Source organism: Pelodiscus sinensis, chromosome 2 (genome assembly GCF_052426305.1).
Source record: "Pelodiscus sinensis isolate ZL-2025 chromosome 2, ASM5242630v1, whole genome shotgun sequence".
NCBI classification, from domain to species: domain Eukaryota; kingdom Metazoa; phylum Chordata; order Testudines; family Trionychidae; genus Pelodiscus; species Pelodiscus sinensis.
The window spans coordinates 89,632,938-89,648,025 of record NC_143053.1 but is presented as its reverse complement, the minus strand read 5'-3'; the positions used below and the strand labels follow the sequence as shown (position 1 = coordinate 89,648,025).

Genomic DNA, 15,088 nt, shown 5'->3' with positions numbered 1-15,088 from the left:
CACACACGTTTTGCATGTTCAACCACCACTGGAGCAAGTTTTTGATGGCAAGTAGCACCGAGACCAGCTTGAGGAGGCTGTGTTTTCTTGGTCTGTATACTGTGCTGAGACAGTGTTGTAGCAGTCTCATGTGTAATCTGGCATGAGTGACTACAGTGGTGGCTGCTGTCATGTGGCCTAGGAGCTGGAGACATGCTCTGCCGGCTAGTTGGGGAGTTGTGCAATGGAGTTGGATAACTCCCATATGGCCAGGAATCTCTGATGGAGCAGGGATGCAGTGGCGGTGGCGCAATCTATGAACTCTAGCACCTGGGTTGGTTGGAGTTGACATTTTGAGAGGTTTATCTGGAAGCCCAAGGATTGAAAGAGTTCCATCGTAGTACTGACTGAGTTTCATGTTTTTTGAAGGGAGTCAGCCCTTATAAGGCAGTCATCCAGATAAGGGAAGATGGACACTCCCTGCCTGCGCATATGAGCTGAGACTACTGCCAGAAGCTTGAAGAATACCTTCAGTGCGGTGGAATGGCCGAAGGGGAGTATCACATACTGGAAGTGGTGTCCACTCGTGGTGAACCTGAGGTATTTCCTGTACACAGGGTGGATAGGCCAATGGAAATCCGCATCCTGGAAGTTGACAGTCGCCAACCAATCCTCTTTCTTGAGGGATGGGATAATGGAGGAGAGGGTAACCACATGGAAGCATTGGGAAAGGACATGCTTGTTGTGGCTTCTGAGATCTAAGATTGGCCTTCATCCCCCTGACTTCTTTATTGTGAGGAAATACTGTGAATAGAAGCCACTGTTGTGGTACTGGTGGGGAACATGTTCCACTGCTTTGATGGAGAGCATGGGGTTGATTTTTTGGCATAGGATAGACTCTTGAAATGGGTCCCTGAAGAGGGATAGGATGGGTGGGGTTTGGGGATGGACAGAAACAGTAGGCAGTACTCGTTCTTTATGGACATCCAACACCCACCTATCAGATGTTATGAGGCACCAGTGATGATAGAACGGTGCTAGACATTGTGTGGATATTGGAGTACAATGAAGGACGGGAGGAGAAGTACAATTGTTACTCCTGACTTCAGCTTCAAAACATTTATCTATTATTAGAGGGCTGGGATGGGGTGGGCTAGTCAGTGGATTGCTGTCTTCTGCCCTGGCACTGTCACTTTCTCTGGTCATAATGCCTCTGTGGTTGAGTAAAGACGGCAGGTCTATCTCTGTGAATAACCTTTTGTTTTGGCAGAGGAACCTGAATGCCCAGTGTAAAAAGAGCATCTCTGCATCTTTCAAGGAATGCACCAAAGTGTTGGTAGACTCCAACCAACTTTGGGCCCTCAAATGGGAGGTCTTTCACCCTTGTCTGGACTTCCTTTGGGAAGCCATGTATGTGGAGCCAGGATGCTCGCCTCCTCATGACCGCAGCTGCAAGGGAATGAGCGGCAGGGTCAGTGGAATGAAGGGCAGCCTATAGGGCTGTCCTGGCTATTAGGAAGCCTTCATTTGTGTTGGCTTTAAATGGCTCCCTTTTCTGTTATGAAAGTTACTGAATAAAAGCGGATATCTGCTTGAAAATGTGATGTGTATATTTTGCCAGAACAGCCATGTATTTCGAGATGTGTAGCTGGAGGGAGGCAGAGCAGTAGGTTTTTCTACCCAAAAGGTGAAGTTGTTTCCACTCCTTATCAGGTAGAGTGGATTTTAATAAGGTATGTTTGGCCTTCTGGTTGGCAGCATCAACAAGGAGGGAATTGGCAGGAGAGTGTGTGAAGAGGAATTCCACACCTTGTGAGGAGACATAGTATTTTGTATTGCCTTTTTGCCCACTGGGATATGGTGGTGGGTGTTTGCCACAGTTGTTTTGGCAGGATCCATGAGGCCAGGGTACATGGGTAGCGCTAATTTAACCATCAGTGTGCCATGTAGGATGCTGGTGAACTTATGTTGGGTATCAGGCTGTGTCCTTAATGAAATTTCTAGTATATCAGCCACCCTTTTAAGAACATCCTGGAAAACCCTGGAATCTTCACCTGCTGAAGGAGGCGGTGGCATGACGGTATCGTCCCGAGGGAAGGAGGACTACTGAGTTGGTGGGTGAGATGAATCTTTCAAGTCATCTTCACTGAATGGGTGATTGAAAGTAGTTTGATCCCCAGACATGTCTAGTGAAATCACTGATGTGGGTCTCGAGTGAACCTGATAAGCAAGATGGTATCGGTGCTGCTGATGTGTTATAAAAGATGCCCAGGGGTTCCAGTAGGGTCTAGTGGGAGGCATGGGCCTAAGAGGCAGTAGCCATTGGTTGGGGTACCACTGAAGTATCCTGGGTTGTGGCTCAAGCGTCTTCGTCTTAGGAGAGGAATGCCTGGGTGAGATGTCGTTTGAGAGAGATGCTGCTTCCTCCTCTCTAGATGAAGGAGGTTCAGAAGCTGTGATATTTACTGGAGAGAAGCTGGCTAGTGCCAGGGAAGCATCAGTATCGAAAAGCAGAGTTGTGGGTATGGAGGTAATTTTTAGTTGGTCTGAAGATGTAAAAGAATAAATTTGAGGCATAGGCAGCAGGAAGTACTCATAGACTTTAAGGTCAGAAGGGACCATTATGATCATCTAGTCTGACCCCCTGCACAGTGCAGGACACAGAATCTCACCCACCTCTTCTAGAATAATCCTCTCATCTATATCTCAAATACTAAAGCCTTCAAATACTTTGAAGACCACAAGATGCAGAGAATCCTCCAGCTATGATCTGTGCCCCATACTACAGAGGAAGGAGAAAAAACCTCCAGGGCCTCTGCCAATCTATCCTGGAGGAAAATTCCTTCCCGACCCCAAATATGGCGATCAGCTAAACCCTGAGCATGTGGGCAAGACTCACCAGCCAGATACCCAGAAAGTTCTCTATAGTAACTCCTATCATCCCTCCATTGACCTATTTCCCACTGATAATGAATGGTCAATTAGTTACCAAGATCATGTCATCTCATCAAAGCATCCCCTTCATAAACCCATCTAGTTTAATCTAGAAACCAGATAGATCTTTTGCCCCCACTACTTCCCTTGGAAGGCCATTCCAGAACCTCACTCCTCTAATGGTTAGAAACCTTCATCTAATCTCAAGTCTAAACTTCCTACTAGCCAGCTTATATCCATTTGTTCTTGTGTCCACATTGGTATTAAGCTTAAATAATTCCTCTCCCTTCCTGGTATTTATCCCTCTAATATATTTAAAGAGTGCAATCATGTCCCCCCTCAGCCTTCTTTTGGTTAAGGTAAACAAGCCAAGCAGTACTGTGCCTGTGTGCCTTTCAACTTGCCCAGTACCGGGGGAAGACACACACGCCAGTGGAGTCGGGCATGGGGCTTTGGTAAAACCGCTATTTTTAATCAATAGCGGAGTGTGGAGTCAGCAGAGCCAGTGGTACTAGGATTGCCCTAGGTTTTTGTGCCACAGGGGGGCTTAGGCTTGCTAGCCTGTTCCAGCATTGTAACCAGGTCCTGGGACTCTCAGGGTGCAGCGAGCGATTGCAGCCCCGGCAAGCTCTTGTCCGGAGCCTCCACAGGGGATGGAACTGGCTTGGATTTGTGGGATCGCCCTTTCTTGGGTGAAGGGGATTCCCTGTTAGCATCTGCATGTGTCCTCAGATTGTTTAGAGGTTGCAGAGTTTGCAATTGATGGTGGCTAAAAAGATGTGTTGATCTGCAAAAATGCTTGGCCCGCTAAGTGGAATGCCAAGACCCTCCTGATGTTCAGTTCATGGAGCCACCTTTCTTCCACTGACCTAATAGACTTGGGACAGAACACTGGTGGGAATATATCTTGATTAATGTGAAAAGCAGAAAGTACCTTCAGTAAGAAGGCTGGATGTGGTCTCAACTAGACCTTGTTCCTGTAGAAAATCACACAGGGGATACCAAGGTCAGGACTCTGATCTCCAAGACCTGCATTGCTGAAGTTACTACCACCAGGAATGTCACATTCCAGGACATGTGGAAAGAAAGTAGGACCCAATAGGCTTGATGGGTGGCACCAGGAGCGGACAAGGCTGAAGTCCCAAAGTTGGATGGGGTCTTGAACATGGGGAATAGAGCCCCTCAAGGCCCCAGAGTAACCTCACTATCATGTCACAGGAGAAGACTATCTGCCCTTGGATCAGATTGTGAAAGTTGGGGATGGCTGCCAGGTGCACTTGGATGGAAGAATGCACGAGCTCCCGATTCCTGAGCTGCAGCAGGTAGTCGAGGACGGTCTGGACTGGAGCACAGCCTGGAGAGATATCACGCACCGAACCCCGAAGAGAACCTTGTCCATTTAGTCTGATGCAATAAACATGTAGATGGCTTCCTGCTGCCAAGGAAGACCTGCTGGACCTCCTCCGAGCAAGCATGCTCCCCTCTGCCTTCAACCAGACAGCATCCATGTCGAAAGGTGAAGGGATGCAAGACTGCGATGCCGAAACTGACCTTGATTCTGCAACAGAAAATCTGGGCAATCTGGAAGGGGCCAAGTTGGGTACAGCGCTATGTTCACGAGTATGCGGACTTAGTGCTCGTGGGGCCATGCCAGAGCAATCACAATCACTTGAGCCTTGCTTAGACTGTTTCATCCAATCTAAGACCTGACTTTATCGACACATACAGGAGATCCTCAGACCATGACATGTGAAACGCATTGGAGAAGGAGTCCTTCCCAATTCCTGCCCCTTCTCCTCCAGAGTGGCATTTTCTTTTTGGTTCAGTGGCAGACAGGTCCACAAAGGGAAATCCCCCACCTTTGGAAGATCATGCTGATTATATCTGTATGGAGTGACTTCTAGTAGTGAGAAGAAGAGTATCTGCTGAGGCCATCTGCCAGAGCATTGTCAACTACCAGGAGATAACAGCCCTTCAAATGGATGTCATGACTGATGCAAATGTCCCAGAGAAGAGGTACTTCCTAGCATAGAGCCGATGAGTGTGCCCATTCATGCCTGTTGATGTAGAATAAGGCCTCTAGGTAGAGATGTTAGTTAACATGTAATTGAATAGTCATGTAATTGCATCAAATTTTAGCACTTACATAACTATTCAATAGTCTCTGGAGGTGGGGCCTGCAGCCAGTGCACTCCCACCCCCTGTATCAGAGGCAGCAGCATGGGGTGGCAGGTGGTAGCCCATTTAAAACTCAGCTCCTTGCGCAGATCAGCTTCCACCTGCCACCCCATGCTGCTGCCTCTGATACAGAAGCAGCAGTGCTGGGTGGCAGCAGGTCATCTGTGGGGGGGTCCGAACTCCCCAGGGAAAAGAGATTACTCTGCAGCAGAAGCCCTATTCACGGGGAGCCCTGATTCCCCAGACAGAGGCAACTTTGCCTGAGAGAGGCAGCAGTGTGTTGGGGTGGGGAGGCCTGGGCAGGCAGCACCACAGAACCATTTCTAGAGACAGACAGCTTTTAAGCTGGCTCCCCCAGCACTAGCTCTTCTGCCTGACCCTCCCCCACCTCTGTAAGAGGCAAAAAGGGGGAGAAGGGGAGGAGGGTCCACAGAGCCAGATCCCCACATGTATTGGCTCCTGCCTACCCCCTCACCCTCTGTACTACTGATTCTCTATCAGAGAAGGCAGACCCAGTGCTCACGGGGAGCCGGCTAAGAAGTTCCCACCTCTCCTCACCTTGCTGCCTCTGATACAAAGGTTGGGGGGGGGGGGGGGGGGAAGAGGCAGAGGGAATGTGTCTTTATCAACAGGATACATGGATAAACCCAGGTTATTGCTTAATCCTGTATCTACATGTTGACATCCCTACTCTCAGGTCCAAGATGGTCTACAGGCTTCCCTTTACCTTTGGAATTAGGAAATATTTGAAATAGTGTCCCCTGTTCTGATACTGGGGGTGGAACATTTTCCACTGTACCCCAACCACTACAACTCCTGAATTTCCTGAGCAAGACTACTCTCGTGAAAAGGGTGCCTGAAGGGGTCAGGAACAGAAAGGAACTGGAGGGTATAACCTTTGGAGATAGTGCTTAGGATTCAACATTCTGAATTTATGGAAGGAATGGGAAAGTCAGTTGCTAAACAGGGGCAGGGTGGAAGGGAGGGAGGGAGGGAGGAAGAGAGAAATTGGATCCACACAGATTATTTATTTAAAATATTTTTAACCCCATCTCTCTAAAGTATTTGAGAGACCTTACAAAATCTTAGACTATAATCTATAAAAAATTAAAATAGAAGACTCCCAAAGAGGAAACCTACTAAGACACTGAGATGAGTGGCACGCGCACACACTCTCAAGCACCAATAAAAGCTTGGGTAAAAAAGGTAGCTTTAGCCTGGCACCAAAACAATGCCAGCATTGGTGCCAGGCAATGTCCCAGGGAGGGAGTCCCATGGCCTGGGAGCAAAAGCTGAGAAGGCCCTGCTCCACCTAGATGTCAGCCTTATCTCCATAAGTCGAAGAACACTGAGCAGAGCCTCCCCAGCTGACCATAATCTCCTGGCAGGTTCTTACTGGAGGAGACCATCCTTCAAGTATACCAGTCCCAGGGCTTTATAGGGTGATAACTAAGACAGTGAATTGTGCCCAGAAACCTACTGGAAGCCACTGCAGCTGCCAGAGCACTGGCATGATGTGCTCCATATAGCAAGTGTTAGTTAGAACTTGAGCAGTTGCATTCTGGTCCAGATGAAGTTTCCGAAAACTCAAAGGCAGCCCCACACAGAGCTCATTACAGTAGTCCAATCAGGATGTGACAAGAGCATGAATTACCATGGCCAGATCATTCTTACTCATGAAGAGTTGCAGCTGGCCGATCAGCCAAAGCTGCCCAAAAGCACTCCTGGTCACCGAGGAAATCGGATTCTCAAATTTTAGAAAATAGTCCAGGATGACTCTCAAGCTGCATACCTGTTCTTTCGGGGGGGAGGGAGTGCAACCCCATCCAGAACAGGTAACACACCACATTCCCAGCCACATGACTTCCTGATCCACAGGATCTCGGTCTTATCTGTATTTAGATTCAGCTTATTTGACCTCATCCAGTCCATCACCTCCAGGCACAGATTCAGATTAGTCACTGCCACACCTAGATCCGACGCAACAGAAACAGAGTTGGGACCGGATGGCATTCATCCAAGGGTTCTAAAAACTCAAATGGGAAATTGCTGAGCTATTATCTGTGGTTTGTAACCTATCCTTTAAATCGGCTTCTGTACCTAATGACTGGAAGGTAGCCAACGTGACACCAATATTTAAAAAGGGCTCTAGAGGCGATCCTGGCAATTACAGACCAGTAAGTCTAACTTCAGTACCGAGCAAATTAGTAGAAAAAATAGTAAAGAATAAAATTGTGAAGCACGTAGAAGAATATAATTTGTTGGACAAAAGTCAACATGGTTTCTGTAAAGAGAAATCATGTCTTACTAATCTATTAGAGATCTTTGAAGGGGTTAACAAACATGCGGACAAGGGGGATCCAGTAGATATAGTATACGTGGATTTTCAGATAGCCTTTGACAAGGTCCCTCACCAAAGGCTCTTGTGTAAATTACATGGCCATGGAATAAGAGGGAAGGTCCTTTCTTGGATTGAGAACAGGTTAAAAGACAGGAAACAAAAGAAAATGCAGGACAATGTAGCAATTTAAAGACTAACAAGATGGTTTATTAGATGATGAGCTTTGGTGGGCCAGACCCACTGAGGAAGTGGGTCTGGCCCACGAAAGCTCATCAACTAATAAACCATCTTGTTAGTCTTTAAAGTGCTACATTGTCCTGCATTTTGCTTCAACTACCCCAGACTAACACGGCTACATTTCTATCACTAGGAAACAAAGGGTAGGAATAAATGGTAAATTTTCAGATTGGAGAGGGGTAACTAATGGTGTACCCCAAGGGTCAGTCCTGAAACCAATCCTTTTCAACTTATTCATAAATGCACATCGGGAAAAATAACCCCAACTACATGTACAGTATGATGGGGGCTAATTTGGCTACGACAAATCAGGAAAGGGATCTTGGAGTTATCGTGGACAGTTCTCTGAAAACTTCCACACAGTGTGCAGCGGCGGTCAAAAAGGCAAATAAGATGCTAGGAATTATTAGGAAAGGGATAGAAAATAAGACCCAGAATATCTTACTGCCCCTGTATAAAACTATGGTACGCCCACATCTTGAATACTGTGTACAGATGTGGTCACCTCACCTCAAAAAAGATATTTTGGCCTTGGAAAGGGTTCAGAAAAGGGCAACTAAAATGATTAGGGGTTTGGAACAGGTCCCATATGAGGAGAGGTTAAAGTGACTGGGACTTTTTAGTTTAGAAAAGAGGAGACTGAGGGAGGATATGATAGAGGTCTATAAAATCATGAGTTGTGTGGCGAGGGCCGATAAAGAAAAGTTATTTATTACTGTAGTTCCCTAAATAGAAGAACTAGAGGACACCAAATGAAATTAATGGGGAGCAGGTTTAAAACTAATAAAATAAAGTTCTTCTTCACACAGCATGTAGTCAACCTGTGGAACTCCTTGCCAGAGGAGGCTGTGAAGGCTAGGACTATAATAGAGTTTAAAGAGAAGCTAGATAATTTCATGGAGGTTAGGTCCATAAAAGGCTATTAGCCAGGGGATAAAATGGTGTCCTTGGCCTCTGTTTGTCAGAGGCTGGAGAGGGATGGCAGGAGACAAATCGCTTGATCATTGCCTTCGGTCCACCCTCTCTGGGGCACCTGGTGCTGGCCACTGTCGGTAGACAGGATACTGGGCTAGATGGACCTTTGGTCTGACCCAGTACGGCCGTTCTTATGTGTCACCTGCATACTGATGGCACCGTCCTCCAACTCTACTTACGACTGCTCCCAGCAGTGTTCCACCGCACAGGGGACAAGATGGAACCTTGCAGGACCCTGTAACACAATTGCAATAAGGTCGAGAAGCAGCTCCCTAAGCTCCACCTTCTGAAAGCGTCCCTACAGGTAAGACTGGAACTACTGCAACACAGTGCCTCTACAATCCCTAACTCCATCGGGCACTCCAGAAGGATATACCATGGGCAATAGTATCGAAAGCTGCTGAGAGGTTTAAGAGAATCATCAGGGACACACTCCTCTCTCTCTCTCTCCCAGCATAGGTTGTCTACCAGGGCAAACAAAGTGGTTTTCAGCCCAAAACTAGGCCTAGAGCCACAGTGAAATGGATCCAGATAATCCATTTCTTCCAAAAAAGCTTGGAGTTGCAGGAGCCCCCCCCCCCCCCCCGTTGAGTACCTTGCCTAGGAAAGGAATATAAGTGACTGGGTGATAGTTATTCACATCATGTGGGACCAGGGAAAGCTTCTTAAGGAACGGTTTTATCACAGCCTCTTTGAAGGTGACGGGAACCATCCCAGATCTAAGAGAAGCATTAATAATCCCCTGAACCCAATCAGTTATCCATTCTTGCCTTGGTTTAATAAACCATGAAGGGCAGGGGTTGAGTGAGAATGTAATCAGTTGCACTCCTCCAAGCACCTGTCCACATCCTCAGTCTGCAAAAGCTTAAGCCGATCTAAAGAAAAATGACTTGGCAGTGAGCTTGACACATTCCATACCCCTTTTACATGACAGCCAGATTCCAAGCTGGACCAGACATAAGCAATCTTATCTGCGGAATACTTAATAAAACAAGTGGATTGCTGAGGGCTCCTTCATCTCATCATGAGGGCCAAACTGTTAAGAGACCCCGTACTACTCGAAACAATTCTGTCGGATGGCACAGTGCAAACATGATGCGGGTGGAGGAGTAGTTTTTCTTTGCTGTCAGCATCACTGCAGAACAGGCTCAGGATTCGACTAACCCACAATTGATCAGAATTGGCTTGAGTTCTCCTTCAGTGGCGCTTCATCTGTCACACAGATTGTTTCATTATTGCTTCAACTTCTCCCTGTGGGGTAACCCCAACCCTCCCACAATCTCTTAATAGTGGCCCTTCAGCCTCAGGGATGTGCTGATAGAACCTCCTGCTTTTTCTTAGAGCACAGGAATTAAATCATAGTCTTAAAAAAGGTGATTTTATTAACAAAACAAAGATGATATATTTGGTAAAGCATATTTGGTTGCTAGGTGTTAGAGAGCAACTTACAAAAAGGATTAAAGCACAGAATTGCTTGTCTGGGATACAGATTGTGTAAAGCCTCTGCCCAACACAGTACAATATAAATACGTTTGAATATAATGTGAAGGTAAGTTTTGCTTTGTAACTCTAACATTCCACTATGTCCTTTAAGACCAGTAGCTTTTATTACTGGTGTAAATCTTTTGAGCTCTGTAACCATTATGTGAGAAAGGGAGCGTGTGTGTGTTGTGGGTGATAAGAAAAATGCTGGTCTATTAACCCAGAGACAATGGCCAGAAGGACACAGAAGCCCAGTGATGTCTGATACAATCTGCCTAGTCACGAGAAAGCAAACGTGGAGGCACCATGTAGGTGAAGGAAGAATTTGTTATATATGTGAGAAACTAAACATGGGCAGGCTTCTCAGTAACAGGCCCAGAAAAAGGAATTCTGTATGTGACAGGAGCCACCTGGACAGCGTGATAAAAGGAGGGAGCATGCAGACAATGGGTGGTGCAATCAGCTCGCCGGCCTGGAATCGTGACTTTGTAGACACACTGGATCCACTATGTCTTGGTTTCTTTTGCAGTCTCTGTGCAACTCTTCTTTTCCAAAAAAGTGTGAGAGTATATTCATGCATGGATGCATGTGAGAGATCAGGTTCAATCCTTTCTGTTTAATTCAATAGCAGCATTTAATAAGAGCCATGTAAATGTAACCCTGGGTTGGTCTTTAGTGAAAAAAGGTAACAAGATGGCTTATAGTGCTAGTGAGCTTGCTGATGTGAGACATCAGTCCTAGACCTAGACTGAAAAGGCATCTTCTGATGCTGGGGATTTAAAGGTCTTCCTTTGGGTGACAGGGGTATGTATACCCCATCAAAGGGAAGGTCCTGTACTGCTTGCTGCATCTCTGGAGAAAGACCCAAAGGCTGGAGCCATACCACTCGCCTCATGGCAATACTGGAGATCAAGACCTGTACTGCTGAATCCTCAGCATCCAGGGAGACCTAGATGCAGATCTGGGAATCTGCCTCCCGTCCTGGATGAGGGCAACAAACTCATTACATGAGTCCTGGAGAAGCTGGTCCTGGAACTTCAGGAGGAAAGACCAAGCACTGAAATTGTACCGGCACAGGATAGCCTGCTGATTGGCAATATGAAGCAACAAGGATACATTTTGGTCAAAAAAGTCAAGGCTATTAGCGTCCTTAGACTTCTGAGCCAGAGCACAGTGGCCCTGATGCTCTCTGTCTTCCACAATGAAAGTGGTGAACGAATAGGGAAGCCAGTGGGTGAAAAGATACATCGGGTCATCCTGCTTGACCATTTCTTCCACCTGGACATTTAGGCTTGTGCCAACCTTGCATGGCAAAAGTCCTGAAAGGGCCCTATAATCCATGGGAGGTGGGTCCCATGACAAACATCCCTGCTATCACATTGTCCAGTGAGGAGAAGGACCTCACCAGGAGTGCCATGTCCTCTGCCCCTCTATTGCTTGGTTCTGCACCAGGCCTAAGGAGGAGCCTCAGGGGGCATCACAAGTGGATCAAGGCATGGTGCCAGAGGGCAGCTAACTGTTGCCTCTGGACTCCGGGCTTCGAAGCGACTGATGGAGGGCCCCCCGTGAATGGGACCTGGGTTTGATGGTATGCTCAGAGTCCACAACTGCCCCTGGAGTGACCACTGTGGGACAGGCTGCTCCCATGGAGCAGGACCTGCAGATGTGGATCCGTTTAAGATCACCAAGACCTCCTCTGGATGCCAGCAAACCCAGATGAGATTGTCAAGGTGGTGCCAGTCTGGTAACAAGGGAAGGTGTGTTTAATGCCGCGTCCCAATGAACACTTGGTGCTGTGCATAGAAAGGTAGATTGGATACGTGATCCATGTGGAGACCATGCAGGAATCCATGTAGAAGGGTGTTGTGAAAAGCATCAGTGCTGGGATCAAAACCGAGACTGGAGTCAGTGCCAGGAGTGGAGACTAGAGCAGGATTGATGACAGAAGCAGGATCAAGATTGGTGCCAAGAACGCTACGGTGACAACCAGTGTCGAGATGACGCACATGTTCTGAAGCGTGGTGCTGGGAATGCTCTGAAACATGGTACTGACTCAGAGGCACAGTCCAAGGAACGGTGTGAGGATGAAGCACAGTGCCATGATAATTGTGAAAAGAGAAATGACAGAGGGGTCAAAGCTAGAGCTGCACCCATGCATTTGGTGGCGTGAGGTTTGCTGGTGTCAATCACTCTGGGAATGGTCGGAAGGCAGAGACCATGCTGCAACAGGCCCAGCTTGACGTGGAAGCTCTCAAGTAGGAACAACTCAGAGTACTGGCAAGTACAATGCCGTAGGTTGGACCAGCAGTGCCAGGATTCTGAGTGGTGTTGGAATACCGAGACAAGAGCAGGAAGCCCCCGGCATGACAGGCTTTCCTCGAGAAGTCTGGCAAGGAGCCAGAGACCTGTCTTGAGGCGAAGATCAAGTTTTCTCAATGAGGTCCCAAGCAACCTCATAAAGTGTCCAGCACATAAATGGACCGATGGTCACTGCCTCAGTCCTTTGAGAGTCCAGGACTATAGGGTTCATTCACATAGGCCAAGCCTGATGCTTCAGTGCAGTAGGATCGGGAATGCTGGAAGCCCGATGATGTCCAGGGAGTTGGCCCTGTAGCCTGTAAGAGTGCCACTGGCATAGCCTTGGCCACCTTAAACAACTGCATCGGCAAGTGAGAAGGGTGTTGTGCTGAGGCCTTGGGACGAGGGAGGGGAGACTTCCCATGTCAGGAGTCCTTCACTGCCCATCTTAGTGCCAAAGATTGTGTGCTGCGGACCAAAGAGCTCGGTGCTGGTTCCAGACAATGTGGATTCAAGGTGGATCCCATAAGGAGTTGCTTCAAGTGAGAGTTCCGCTGTCTGATATGAGGCTTAAAGGTCTTACAGATCTTACACTTACCTGTCTGGTAAGATTCCTCCAGGAACCAGAGGCCCACATCCGGAGCAAATTATACACTGGCACGTGTTTCAGGCAAGAGCTGCACTGCTTAAAGCCCTGAGGCTGTGGCATGTCTCAAATCTCTGGAGGAACGTGGGAGAGAAGGAAAGGCCCCTCACTACCACTACTGAACACTTAACTGGCTATCTATTGTTAAACAAATGAACTATCTAGCTAGAGATGAATGGCAATTTGCAAAGAGCCAAAGTTCCAGCAGTCACCACAGGTGGTCAGAAGGGAACTGAGGAGTGGTTGGGTCAACAGGGTCATACATAGGGTGTTGCACTGGTGCTACTCCAGGGGGCTCCACAGCTGACCGGACAGGTAGCAGTTATAGAAAAACTTTGACAATAATAAACACACCGCGCATATACTTAACATATGAGCAAGTACTCGAAGAAGGGGAGGTTAATTGCTTACTATGGGCCCAACTGGGTATGCCCCCTGAACTGCGAATACAAGGAATGGGTAAAAGGAAGCAGCTCACTCCAGTGAGAGCTGGTTGAGGAGAAAGATGTGCACGCACTGCCATATCCTCCCAAAGTACTATCAGATATTCACAGGAGCAGTCCTAGAAGAGCTGCCTGCAACTGGCGCCCTAGGCAAAACATGCAATTGGCGCCCCCGCCTCTAAAGCCCTCAACGGCCGTTTATCTTGGTGCCTTAGGCGACCACCTAGGTTGCCTGTCTTGAAGGGCTGCCACTGGATATTCAGACTACAAAGGAGAGTATCTCTGACAAAACTACAGGAAATCCCCCATCACTAGAGGCCAAGGGTGATACCAAGTCATGGCCTGTGAAGAAAGCCCACAGGAGACCCAAGGATAGGACATGACCTAATCAACATTGAGAACTCCCACTTAACCCTTAATAAGGGGATCAGCAGCTTCTTAGGCCCTGCGTTGGAACCCAGCACAACAGAGTGAGACCAGGTTGTCCTGTCCCTATCCCACCCTGCAGTTGTCTCAATGGATTACCATCAGGGATCACTGGTATAAGCTGTTTGTTTTTTCTGCCTCACCCCAGGCCCAAAACTAAGACTGTTATCAGCCCCAATCAGGAGGTTAAGGGCTACAGATTGTTCATTTGCTCTGCTCCATTTTGCTCTGCTAATAAGGCGGCCAGAATCGCACATTGTGACTGACACCACTGTGTCCTGATGACACTGTGATGCAGCGTATCGAACCTGCACTGGGTGAGTTGGAGCATCCCTACAATGGATGCATAGCACCTCCATGACAGCTGATATCATCTGCAGCTGCAAACTCATGAAATTAACTATTTAATACTGACACGCTCACAAGTCAAGCATACACAATTATACAATGATTGAATAACCTCTGATTTTAAGGGAACAAAGCACACTGCAATAAGCTTCCATCCTTAGTGACCAATTGGCAAGATCTCTTCTAACAAAACAGCAGGAAACTTTGCTTTAAAAAAATAATATGGAGCACCCGCCTGCCAGCTACAGTCCCTCCAAAAAGCCAGAAGTACATCCAGAATACAAGGTTTGTGGGGGGTACCAGAGACCACCTCTAATTTCAATTCAATATCAGCAGCACTAAACCAATAATTTAAAGACTACTATTTAGAAAAATAAGAAGTTGCCCTACCTTAATTTTTAAATATACTTCAATATTTCCAGCATTCTTTAAAGGCAGTTGCTGTTGGTCTGAAGAACCCACACTAGCAGACAAACACATGGTCTGAAAAAAAGTGGTTATATTTTACAAAGAATGAAAAACACCAACACAAAAGAAGTTAATCTACACTTTATTTATATATATATTTTTTTTAGAATACCTGTAAGTCCTTTGGAGCATGTATCCTAGCTGTTCCAGCTCTCGCTCTGAGGGGAATATTTTTTATTACACTAGTAGGCCCTGGACTGTCAATCTCTACATCAACTCTTGCTAAGAACTCATCTGCTGGACCCAAAGTATCTAGAAAGATTTTAAATTAAATAAGAATCAATCATTTTTCCACCAGCAACAATTCTTAAAGCTTGATGCCTGAACTTAAAC

General features: G+C 47.0%; 1 protein-coding gene across 5 annotated transcripts in view; it reads right to left on the bottom strand.

Moving 5' to 3' along the window:
* CEP192 (centrosomal protein 192) overlaps positions 1-15,088 on the bottom strand; it is a 164,760-nt gene that overhangs the window by 68,431 nt on the left and 81,241 nt on the right. For all 5 annotated transcript variants that reach the window (XR_012901559.2, XM_089776315.1, XM_075921011.2 and 2 more), the window contains exons 26-27: positions 14,868-15,007; positions 14,678-14,770 (exon numbers count right to left, since the gene is read on the bottom strand). Coding sequence is in view for 4 of the 5 variants with exons in the window: in XM_089776315.1 (XP_089632441.1) it covers positions 14,678-14,770; positions 14,868-15,007 (233 nt within the window). In the remaining variant the exon portion in view is untranslated. The remainder of the gene's footprint in view (positions 1-14,677; positions 14,771-14,867; positions 15,008-15,088) is intronic.